This window comes from Sardina pilchardus, chromosome 24 (genome assembly GCF_963854185.1).
Source record: "Sardina pilchardus chromosome 24, fSarPil1.1, whole genome shotgun sequence".
In the NCBI taxonomy this organism is placed as follows: Eukaryota; Metazoa; Chordata; class Actinopteri; order Clupeiformes; family Clupeidae; genus Sardina; species Sardina pilchardus.
In genome coordinates, this window is record NC_085017.1 from 17736856 (window position 1) to 17749997 (window position 13142).

General features: G+C 51.3%; 1 protein-coding gene across 1 annotated transcript in view; it reads left to right on the forward strand.

Annotated features, from left to right (window-relative positions):
* Positions 1 to 3041: 3041 nt before the first annotated feature.
* cica (capicua transcriptional repressor a) overlaps positions 3042 to 13142 on the forward strand; it is a 27952-nt gene continuing 17851 nt past the window's right edge. Inside the window, 4 exon segments of the mRNA XM_062529341.1 lie at positions 3042 to 3279; positions 6234 to 10417; positions 12069 to 12203; positions 12549 to 12702. Of these exon segments, the coding sequence (XP_062385325.1) occupies positions 6496 to 10417; positions 12069 to 12203; positions 12549 to 12702 (4211 nt within the window). The 5' untranslated portion in view covers positions 3042 to 3279; positions 6234 to 6495.

The following is a 13142-nucleotide window of genomic DNA, read 5'->3' on the forward strand; positions in this document are numbered from 1 at the left end:
TGCTGTTCGTTCAGTATGTGTGTGTGTATATGCATATGCTCATTGTCTGATCTGAGTCAGACCTATGTAATTGGCCCTCGTTGTTACTGGATGTCTTCTGTGGGATGCGACTCCAGCTCTCTGCTGTCTTGGACTCCTGCCTCTCATTTGTTCTGGTGTTCCAAACGTACACGGTCGGACACACTCATTAGCAAAAATATATCCCCCTAAGACATTCACTAATGTCCCTGTGATGTTTGTCCAAGATGACAAATGTATCTGTTTTAAGTGTATTTATCTGGTCAGGGTGTGCATTGTGTATAGCCAAGGTGAAAGCATACAGACAGTTGCTGTAAATTAAAATGTTTGTCGAAAATCAATTTTCAAATTCACCCCAAGTATTTATATTTGATATGCATGAATCAGTTTGACAGTGGATGATGATGTGTAGGCTGCTCCCACATCCATGTGCATATAAATATCAGCATAACCAACCATCTGAATGATCTGTTTCGTAGTCATTGCGGTTGCAGATCCTGAAATAGCTTGAGCAAGATGCTGTAGACTGCAAGCTCAACGGCGAGGAGGACACATCAAGGTGTGAACCCGCGTGCATCTTTCTCTATGACATTGTGCATGCGTGTGCATGCCTATGTGTGTGTGCGTGTGTGTGTGTGTGTGTGTGTGTGTGTGTGTGTGTGTGTGTGTGTGTGTGTGTGTGTGTGTGTGTGTGTCAGTGAGTGCATCTGTGCAGGCGCACGTAGCAGCCTTATATGGGACATTCCAGAATTAGAGGACATTTGCTGTCCCCTACTGACATTTAAAATACTGAAGTCCAAAACAATGAAATATATCACATATTTTGTCAATCAAACAGTCCTAAAGCAACATATACTAATTTTGCAGGGGAAAATTGTGTCTTTACGGGTTTAAACATACTTAATAGGTGTAAAATACCCCCAAAAACGAGGTTTTTCTCTTGTCCACGCCTCCAGGTGACAAACTTTTACATCACTTTTAATATCTAAAAGAAGTCTTGAATTAATTGTCTTCAGTTTTATTTTCATTGCATGAATTTATTGTACCTGAAAAAAAACAAAAAATAGGATAAAACATATTTTGAACAGTATTTATTGTGCTATGAAGTTGTGTCCTTAAAAGTGCACGCAACCCTGTTACCCATACCATTTTTGCCTGGCTGATGAAGGGTTAAAATATTATGTCATATTACAAACAGGAAATTACATCATCCAAACATTTTGAAAATCCATGGGTAGACCAAAGGTGTGTGCCCTTTTGCATTTTTGATATTTTTTCAAATTTGTCTTTGTTAACCGAGTCCGTCAAGCTAAACCACTCAACCCTGTTACCCATATTTTAAGAATAACGTTGAATAATTTCAATTTTTATTTTCTACATTTGTACAACTACATTGGTCCTTGACCTTGGCAAAATAGCTAAATCAACCAGCTAGCCTTTGTTCATTAGCTAGAGGCTGTATTAGCACTGGTTTCGCAACCCTGTTACTTGCAACCCTGTTACTGAAATTAAATAACATGGTTATTATCATAGTTAGCAGGGTGTTTGTGGATAAATATGTTTAGTTAAATAATACAAATGAATTTATTTGTGTAATTTCATATATTTGGACAAGAATTTACTTTATATTATTACAATATTTACATATTTTACACATTTAAAATAAATAGCCGGAATCTCTACGTTTCTTCTGTTAGAACAGCATCATTACTGCATAGTGTGCCACAATACATGTTCAGATCCAATAACAAATGAAAATAAACTAATTTTGGTAAGATTGTTGTGATTATTTCCAAGATATAGGCCTAATATGTTAGTAACAGGGTTGCGCGGACATACAGTATACACATAGCAAATAAAATATATGTGGTGGAAAAGGTACCTTCGATGGCTGAGCTTGACAAATCATATCATTTAGTAGTTTATGACCCATATTTCTTAAATATTCAACAAACCATGTTAAAATTTAAGATTTATTTTTAAGAAGTGTAAATGCCAAAATGTCCTCTAATTATGGAATGTCCCATATAATTCTGTATGTTCTACATGCCCTGCGGGGAGAGCACTTGATGAGATCTGTGCTGTGATGTGGCACTCACACAAACACTCCATCCATGGGTGTTGTTCAAACATAATGTTTCATGCATATGCTATGAGGCCTTGCCTGCCACTCGAGTGTATCTGCAGATATCTGAGACGGAATATATGTGGGCCATTCCCTTGAGGGACTGTAATCCTGGGTTTAAACTCATTTATTCTCGACCCTTCCTTTTTGGTCCCGCTGATGGCAACAAGCATAATGAGCTCATCGCTGTGCCTGGTCATTGGTGTATAGGCCCCCTATCACTTGGCCAATCAGGGGAGGATTTGGTGACGTTAGCTTTACATTGGTCTCAGGTTGGCTGAGGAAGGCGGGTTTATAGTGCTCTGGGTGACGTCAGAAGTAGTGAGGAGTGCTCTGTGATTGGCTCTGAGATTGAAGGTAACCGGGCATGAGAAAGACTAGTGGAAGGAGGCAGAAAGCAATGCTAAATGGAAAACTGATGCCTAATTATAACGTAGTAAGATTGGGGAGAGCGGTCGTGTAGTTTACTATAATGCTGTGATTGATTTGCCGTTTGCGAACTGTAATGAACAGGGCGGCATATGTTCAAATAAACAGGTGGAATTTGATTTGCACAACAGGTGTCTATACATCACAGTTGGGGAATGTCATGCATAGCTGGGCATCACGTCTACAACTTGGCTTTCATTTTAAAATGGCTCGTTGTGTGTAGGCTACTACGCTATCGATGCTGTCAATATGGAACGACTGAGCGTGTAGATTGGTTTGTAGGGTTATTTTTCTTGTCACTACCCGCCTACTAGTTGTTGCAAGACCTCCTCTAGAATCTAATTGGATTTCACAAACTCAGGTCTGTCCAGCTGTTTCTTGTTTTCCCGTTTCACTATTCGACTGTAAATGTTGTCAATCAACTGTACTTTGACATGAAACTCCACCTTCCAGCAGTACTATTGGCTACTGTATGCAATGGTCGACACCGATTGGCTGAAGTGAGTAGTTGTCAAGGCTTTAGGCTTCATTCACCATTTTGCGACTGTAGTGTAGGACAGAAGCTGTCGTACTTTTCCTCGTTTGGGAGGCTTTAGCGGAAGAAAAATATTTGCAAGCCCAGACACTGACAACTGTGAACAACCGGCAATTTAATTGTTATAATTTTGGAGGAATATCTTTGTAGCGCAACTGATAAATATTTCTGGGTAAGTTGAACATAAGCTACAAATCTTTCTTCTGCAGCACTGCGGAGGTTTGCCTGTTTTGCTTTGTTGGGGTTTCGGTATTGGGTGTTACTTAAACAAATAAGAATAGCCTATATTATATTTCGTGGTCAAACTGGTTTCTATTTAAACCGAGTTAACTGGAGAGATAAGTGTTTTACCATCCTCAGAGAGAAGGGAGGGGGGTAGGGTGCACAGTCAGTCTAAAACTTTTTTTTCTAGAAAACGACACAACAGCTAGTATCTGAAATAGTCTGCAACTAATTACACGTTTTAATATAATTGTGCGTAAACTACACTTTCTTAGGTAGTTTTGTACAACCTAGAAAGTATATTCCATGTTACAGCGACGTTTTTTTCCATCTAAGACGACGCAAACGTTTCATTCTGCTTTGGGTGTTCTCCTCTAGTCGAGGGCCTGGTCTTTTCCTGTTGTCCTCAAAAATGATACATTGTAACGATATGACAAACTGAATATTCTATTGATCAGTTACTGTAACGTAGTGGATTAGCAGTAGCCTACGATTACCGTTTGCTGCTGTCTCACGCAACGATTGCGTGTAAAGCTTCACAAATGTAATTTAATTTAAACGCCGCAGCTTCCGTGTTTAGGTGTGCTTACATAAACCCCTCGATGACACAAGTGTTTTTACACGTATTCACTCGTGTGATCATATTTGGATGAATGGTGTAGCTTTGTGGGCAATATGTTTAGCGGCCTTGTAGAGGCGATAGGCCTGCGTCACTCCACTTCTGGGTTCTTTGTGTAGTAGGTGGTAGTAAGCTCAGAGTAGGGCACTACGACCAATAACAGCGCTTGACACACATACAGGCTGCTGCTCAGCAAAAACTTTCTCAGGCCCATATCCTATGATTTGTTGTCCGCTCTCTGTCCTGTCCAACGTAGCCTAGGCCTACACGCTTTTACAATAGCTTTATTAGCCCATAGCAATATTTAGGCTATGTGGCGATGAGTCCATTTTGTTATAGTAGCCTGTTATGCATGTCATTCTTTCTAAGGAATTAAATAATGTACACAACGTTACTACTGTTCATTGCCGGTCACCTTTAGTAGTTACCAACCTACAATATCGTAATACGCATGAAATCGGCAAGTTAAACTGTAATGGCAATTTCTTCTCGTGTAACAGATTAAATTTATGAATGAGGAAGATAGTTTTAAAGTATGACTTTTATGCCATTGTATGCCATTGCCCTGGTATTGCTCTCATACCATTTTTTTTTTTTTTATATATTTACTTTGGTTCATAAAGAGTGAACCTATCTTATCCACCTTATTTGTATATTTTTATGTGGTGCGTGAGTGTTATAGTAGGACCTTGACAGATGACATAATGGTGGAATTTTATTGGTTTGCTGGACACACGTTATTTACATAGTCCACAGGCTCCCAGAGAACACTGGGTTTAACTGAATAAGGTCTTTTGAATGCTGCAGCTGTGTTGTGGTTTGCTGCATGGCCTTTGCAATGTGCTGCCACACCATCAGCAACCACGTCAACTACACTACAACCCTGTCTAGTACTGCCAGCATCAAACATAGTTTCAATACCATGCATTCGCCTACACACACACACACACACACACACACACACACACACCAAAATGGATTACCACTTGGTGTATATAGCCTAGTGCACAGTTAAGACTTGCACTTTGGCTCTGACCTCCAAATGGATTTTTTCCCCTACTTTCTGCAGAGTAGCACTCCGTAAGTGGGGTGTGAATCGTTACCACAAGCTGCTCTGCTCATTACATTTAAAAAATATACAGAAGGCGGCTTACCAAAGTCACACATATAGAGCACATACACATGACTTGACATCATGTCTTATTTAAAATGAAAGTCCAAGTAACCAGGTCACCTATGATTAATGAGGTCTTCATTTCGGGGGGTATGAGTATGAGGTCAGTGCTGAGTGTTGAACCTAGATGTGTTGACTCAGGCCAGCCAGACACTATGCTAACTAAGCCATGGTCACTGTTTTCTGTGGACAAACACACCAAGAGGTGGACTCTCCAACTCAGTAGAAGTGTGTTGTTTGGACAAGTTTTTGCAGTGGTGTTGCATTTTTAAAGAGATAAGGCCAAGCAAAAGGAGTGTCTATAAAAAGAGGCGAGTTGAGCGAGAGAGTGAGCGAGAGAGAGAGAGACAGAGAGAGAGAGAGAGAGGGAGGAGGGACAGAGAAATAGAGAAGGGCTGGTGATGTGTAGTAGTGGGAAGTTAAGCATTGTAGGGTTGTAGGGGCGGATTGCTTCAGTAATAAAATGCGTAAAGGTCAGAGTGAGTGAGTGAGTGAGTAAGTGAGTGAGAGAGTGAGAGAGAGAGAGAAAGAAAGAGAGAGTGAGTGAAAGGGAGTATGAGAGAAAGAGAGAGAGAGTGAGAGAGAGAGAGGGAGAGAGAGAGAGAGAGAGAGAAATACCAGTGAACCAGGAATTCCCCCGCCTCGACAGTTCTAGCCAAGAAACTAGTATGTGTTTTATACTTGTCTGGGCATGCAATTCTATTTGTGTGGCTATGTTTATTATTTAACACAACGCAAATCAACAATTAGACTGCACACAATTGTCACACCGCATACACACACAGACACACAGACACACAGACACACACACACACACACACACACACACACACACACAGCCAAACCACTCATTGCTATATCTGTCTATTAATACAGGATTATCTATTATCTATCTATTAATACAGGATTATGTAATAGAGTAGCAATTAATTGAGTATACATGTACAATCTATCTATCAACCTATATTATGTAAAGGTACACTGTGAAAGGGCAAATAAGAATAGCCTTGACTATGTCGAATATAACATGCTTTTTTAATATATGTTTACACCATATTGAAATTACTATGGCACCTCATCAGTAATCACCTCACTCCACTCCTCACTTCAGGCCTTGGAACAGCAGGACTGAGCCGAGATAGAGAAAAAAAAGGAAAAACAGAGGCCAAACAAGAAGAGAACGTACGAGAGAGGAAAAAGAGAGAGAGAGCGAGAGAGAGAGAGAAAGAAAGAGAGAGAGCGAAAGAGGAAGAAGAAAGAAGAAGGCGGGATGAGCAACGGAGAGGCAGGCCCAGAGGGAAGATAGAAGAGGAAGCAGGGAGGTGCCCGAGCAGTCCGACAGCAGAAACGACGACAGCCGAAGGGGACAGGCCATGAAGCCGCTAAAGAAAGGGGGCAGACCCTCGCCCCCGTCCACCCGCGCCAAGGCGAGCAAGAGACGGGGACAGCCCGACAGCAGTCCCGAGCAGGACCAGTCCAAAGCCTCCCCCCCATCCCCGAAAAGACACACGACGCCCCCCTCGTCCCACTCGGAGTCGTCCCACGAGGAGGCCCCCCGGATCACGGTGACCCCGGACCGGGACGAGAGCCTGTCCCGCGAGGGCGACGCCTCGAAGCCGGCGGCGGCGGCGGCAGTGACCGCGGCGGAGGAGCGTCCGAGCAGCTGCCGGTCGTCGGACAGCAACAGCAGCGCGGCCAGCTCCAACAGCAGCCCCAACCCGTCGGCCAGCCGCAAGACGGCCACCTTCAAGGCGCGCGTGCCCAAGAAGAAGTACACGTCGGAGCACTGCTCCCCGTCCGCCGTCGCTGTCGCCGTCGCCACGGCCGCCGCCGCCGCCGGAAACCACGGCAACGCCAGCACGCCTCCGCTCAGTAGCAACGGCGACAGCAGCAGCGGCAGCGGCGCGCACAACGGTACCGTTGCCACGGCGGCGGCCATCGCCGTCGCCGTCGCCGCCACCGCAGCTCAGCCTCAGGTCAGCACTGCCAACGGCCAGCAGACGCCATCCAGCACACAGACGCCCCCCGGCCAGCCGCCGGCCGCCCCCCACAACCACAGCCACAGCCAGAGCGGGGCGGCCCCTGCCGCCGGCCCGTACGGGGACAGAGACGCGGCGGAGAGGCCCCCCGTGGCCAGCCCCCCGCGCTGCTCCTCCACAGACACTGCCAGCGAGCACTCGGCCGACCTGGAAGTGACCCGCATGCCGGCGCCCTCGGAGCCCCAGCCCAGCACAGACGATCGCCCCCCCAACCACCACCTCCACCACCTCCACCACCAGCAGCAGCAGCAGCAGCAGCAGCAACCACCACCACCACCCCCAGCACACTGTAACTCCAACCCCATGCAGGACAGCCTGGCCGGCGGTCTGGCCGAGGCGCTGGCCAAGGGGCTGAAGAACCAGCGCGTGCTGGCGCGCCAGGGCTCCGGCGTGTTCCGGGCGGGCGTGGTGCGGCACGTGAGCGGCGAGCAGGACAGCGTGGAGGTGCAGCTCAACGGCGAGAAGGGCATCAGCTACTACCCGTTCCAGGCCAGCGGCGGCGGCAGCGCCGTGGACCTCGTGCTGGACTCGCCGCCCCCGGGCGCGGCGCAGGTGGCCATCGGGACGCACGTGTGCGTGCCGTTCGGCGGCGGCCACGAGGCCAGCGAGGGGGCGCAGCAGCTGTACCGCGAGGGCCTGGTGACGCAGGTGGACCCCCACCCGGCCGTGTCCTTCCCGTACCGCGTGCTTCTCAGAGACGAGCCTGGAGCGGCCGCCGCCGCCGCCGGCCACGACAGGAGTCCGCAGGAGGAGGGCGGAGGCGCGTCGCCGAGCCCCGTGCAGGCCGTGTGGGTGTCCCGGCAGAGCCTGCGCCTCCTGGTGCCCCCCTGGGACCTGGACCCGGGCAGCCGCGCCTGGGAGGACCGCGAGGACATGGAGGTGGAGCGCGAGCTCTCGCACCTCATCACGGCGCCGCTCTACAGCCGGGCGCTGCCGCTTCCGCCGCCAGGGGTCCCCCACCCGGTCGCCGGCCCTCCGCCGCCGCCTCCTCCCTCCGTCTCGTACCCGTCGTCCGTCTCCTCGACCATCGCGGCGGCCGGCGGCCTGATGATGACCTCGGTGCTCAACATGGCGGGCGGCTGGGAGCGCGAGCACGAGCAGGAGATGGAGAGAGAGAGGGAGCGGCAGAGGGAACGAGAGAGGGAGAGGGAGAGAGAGAGGGACAGAGAGAGGGACAGAGAGCAAGAGAGACTCCAACAGCAGCACCACCAGCAGCAGACCCCCGAGGAGGACATGGAGGTGACCATCTTCAACTCCACCCCGATGAGAGAGGCCGGGATCGGGGCCGTGCCCGGAGGAAAGCCCCTCGGGGTCTCCCAGCACCGCCACATCCTCTCCAAGCCGCCCTACCTGTCCGTGGTGCGTAACATCGGCCCCCCACTGGGCCCTCACCTGGCGCTCAACCCGCACGGACCCCCGCCGTCTGTCCTGCTGGGCCTGGACCCGGGCACCCCGGTCATCTCCTCCGCGCCGCAGCTTCCCCCTCTTCCGCCGTCGTCACGCGGAGTCCTGGACAAGCCTCCCTCCTCCAACTCCCACGGCTCCTCGGGGGGTTCCGGATCGGGCGGCGGTGGTGGTTCCGGATCGGGATCCGGCTCGCGCTCCCGCACGCCTCTGACGGCGGCGCAGCAGAAGTACAAGAAGGGCGACGTGGTGTGCACCCCGACGGGCATCCGCAAGAAGTTCAACGGCAAGCAGTGGCGCCGGCTGTGCTCGCGCGAGGGATGCTCCAAGGAGTCGCAGCGCCGGGGCTACTGCTCCCGCCACCTGTCCATGCGCACCAAGGAGATGGAGGCCGGAGGCGGGCCGGGCCTGGGCCGGGACCGGAGCGGAGCCAGCAGCACGGGCACGCTGACGCCCTCCGACCTGCGTCTGGGCAGCGGGCGCACCAGCAGCGAGTTCGACTGGGACGACACGTCCCGGGACAGCAGCGAGGCCAGCAGCCGCGGGGGCGACTCGCGCCCTCGCCTGGTGCTCCCGTCGCTCCTGCCGCACGACCTCTCGCGTGACCTCTCCCGCGACCTCTCCCGCTTCGACTTCGACGAGTGCGAGGCGGCCAACATGCTGGTGTCGCTGGGCAGCTCGCGCTCGGGCACGCCCTCCTTCTCGCCCGTCTCCAACCAGTCGCCCTTCTCGCCCGCCCCGTCCCCGTCCCCCTCGCCCCTCTTCGGCTTCCGCCCGGCCAACTTCAGCCCCATCACGCCCCCCTCCCTCACCCCGCGCCGGCCTCGCCACCTGAGCGGCACCAAGCTGGGCACGCCGGGCTCGGAGCGCGAGCGCCACCTGTCGGGCGTGGTGCCCACCTTCCAGACCAACCTCACCTTCACGGTGCCCATGAGCCCCAGCAAGCGCAAGCCCGACATCCAGCCGCCGACGCTCCCCCTGGCGGTGCCCTCCGCCCCGCACGACTACGGCAAGCCGGAGGTCCAGCAGCAGCAGGCCCAGCTGGTGGTGGCGGCCGGCGGAGACCCGACGCTCGGGCTGAGCGCGGCCGGCTTCCGGGTCCTGTCGCCCCAGAACCAGCCGCCGACCCCGTCCTTCTCGCGCCCGCGCAGCGCCGCCAGCCGGCCCCCGTCCTCCGCCGCCTCCACCCCTCCGCCCATGCTGGTGTCGCCCACGCCGCCCTCGCCCTTGCCCCAGGAGCCCAGCCCCCGCCGGGGCATGCCGCTCCGCGACTCGCCCGTCATCGTGCGCAACCCGGACGTCCCGCTGGCCAAGTTCAGCGAGGGCCCTCTGACTGGACGGAGGGGGAGCGGAGGGACCGTGGGAGGAAGTGTGACCGGTATGAGCGGCGGCGGTGGTGGTGTTGGCAGCGGCGGCGGAGGAGGAGGAGGAGGTCGCCCGCGAGACAACGGCGGCCAGCCCCCGCACCTCAGCGGCACGCTGCAGGCCCCCGTGCCCATCAACGGCGCCAGCGCCACCAACGGCGCCGTGCTCCTGCGCAACCCCACCTCCACCCTGGTGCTCGTCACCTCCGCCCAGTCGCTCACCACCGCCTCCAGCACCCGCTCGGTCCACGTGGGCTCGGTCGCCATCTCCGGCGTCGGGGCCGGTCCGGCCGTGGCCAGCGGCGGCATGGGAGAGGGCAGGGAGCGAGAGAGGAACCCCGGGGGGCACGGAGACACCCACGGAGGGGTGCTGCCCCAGCCGGTGGCCTGCCACCCAACTCCCACTGCCCTGTTGCCCCTCATCGTGCCCGCAGAGTCCCCCCACCCTGCCCCACGCAAGGACATCATCATGGGACGTCCCGGCACAGGTAGGCTGCAGCTTTATGAATTATGAATTATGAATTATGGATGTGCCAGAAGAAGGAAGCCTATGTGATAAAATATGACTTAAGCAACCAGGCACTGTCATGATGATTTCATTTAAGCAATATGCACTACTTTATATAATATACATTTAATACAAAATACATATGAGTCATTTTAAGGCTGGGGGAGGATTTATGTTTTGTATTTTGTAATTGATTATACTTCTGCTAACACTAGTACGATTTATTCCTTGGCAAATATTGAGCTTTTCTCCTTGGCCTGAATTGAGACGTGTGTGTACATGTTCCGTGTCAGGAACTGCTCAGCTGGTTGACATAGAAACAGTTGAGACCTGTTTAAATGTGTGACAAAAGCCCATTTTATGACGGAACATTTGTAAAAGGGAGGAGGAGGAGGTGCTTCTATAGTAAAGGACTCGTACACATTTGAGTGTGTAATGTTTGGCTAGACGTATGGTAGTTAGGTGTGCCAAACGAGCATATTATCTAATCACTCTGGTATGTTGAGACATTATGTACTGCACGCTCACACGCACACACTCACACATGCACACACACTCACACACACACACACAAACACAAACATTCAGTCACTTCCCCCTTCCCTCACACACTCACACACACACGCACACATGCAGTCACCCCCTCCCCCTAACCACACACGCATACACATACACATACACATACACACAGAGGGGTGTGGTTTTAGGGTCAGTGTGTCTAAAGTGAGAACTGCAACTCAGTGGTTGGAACTTGCCCAGACATGTTGTGGTAGAGAGAGAGGGTAGAGAAGAATTACTCACACACACACTCACTCACTCACTCACTCACTCACACACACACATGCACACACACACGCACACACACACACACACACACACACGCGCACACACACACACACACACACACACACACAGAGCCACTCCCAGATACTACATGGCTGGTCCCTTGGGGGCAACTGAAAAATATGCCCCCCTCCCTCCTAGAATCAAATTGCTAAAAGCTCATGCTAACAAACCTAACCCAAAGCCACTCCCAGATGTCAGATACTATATACCCAACTTGGAGACATAGAAGAGTATAGTGACATAGTTTCATAATTGCTCTTGACACACACACACACACACACACACACACACACACACACACACACACACACACACACACACACACAAATACACACAAACACACACACACACACACACACACACACACACACACACACACACACACACACACACACACACACACACACACACACACACACACACACACACACACACACACACACACACACACACACAAATACACACAAACACACACACACACACACACACACACACACACACACACACACACACACACACACACACACACACACACAAAGCCATCTGCTGAACAACAGAAAAGAGACAAGACAAAGTTGACCTTTGAAACTTGTGAGAACTCGAACTCCATGACATAACATGTCCCTCTCAAGAAGCTCGAGTGGAGTGTGTGACTGACTTGCCTTTGTCAAAGGGCTTTTGGCCTGTCACTCATCCCTGTCACTCATTGTTCCCTTGCTTTCTCTCTCTCTCTCTCTCTCTCTCTCTTACACACACACACACACACACACACACGCCTCCCTCAGTTTGGACCAATGTGGAACCACGCTCAGTCCCAGTCTTTCCTTGGCATTCATTGGTCCCTTTTCTGGAGCCCAGCCAATCAAATTCGTCTGGAGCCCAGCCTGCTGATGGCCAGCCACTGGTGAATCAGAGCAAAGGTAGGCTTGGGAGAGGGTGCAGGGTGGGACAGCTGTCTCACTTGCTGTTTACAATATCCAGATGCAGCATGTTGTGCAACCACATGAGTTGTGGCAAGAAAGCACCACAATTTGATACACGATTGACACAATACTAAAGCACCAAGATTTGATACACGATTCAAGACAGGTTTTGGGTGCTTCATTCATTTGTTTACATTATAGTTTCGCATATTGTGTATTTATGCTGTATATTCTAACATACAATTCATAGAGTGATATGTTGTGTATATATTTTGGTTGTCAAGGGGAGTATTAAAGTTACACCTCAGGCTCTTACTGTAACTCCCTTCGCTGACCCCACAGAGCCCCGATGTGGTGTAGCTCTTGTGAGTGACGGCCGCAGTGGCCAATCAAGCACAGAGAGAGGCTCACCGTCCCGCCCTCCCCCTTCTGCTGAGGACCCTCCCCCGGAGCGCGAGGCAGGAGACAGCGAGACCGAGAGCGACGCAGATGACCTGTAAGTGCACGCACACACACACACACACGTACACACACACACACACACACACACGTGTCTGGGATTTGTAAAAAGGTTGAAAGTGTCACATGTAGAGAACGCTCACATCCCCATATAAGAAGCTCAAATGGAAGAACTTTCCAAAGTTCTACAATGATTAACTAATACCAATACCTAGTGCTTCGACCTCAGCAACCTCAAAGATATGTATTGACACATTACTTGTTTATCAAGTCAGCCAAGTGTACAAATAAAGCAATATCATTCAACTGATCCAGGTCACCACTTAGCGCTTGCTACTTTCATGTCCGGTATGTGTCAGCACTCTGAACATCACGCCTCCCCGGCCACCACACTTTTCAAAATGAGTCACTGTCGTGTCACGGACCAAAACAGACGCCGACTAGCTGCGGCCAGACCTTGCTGACAAAATGGCTGTT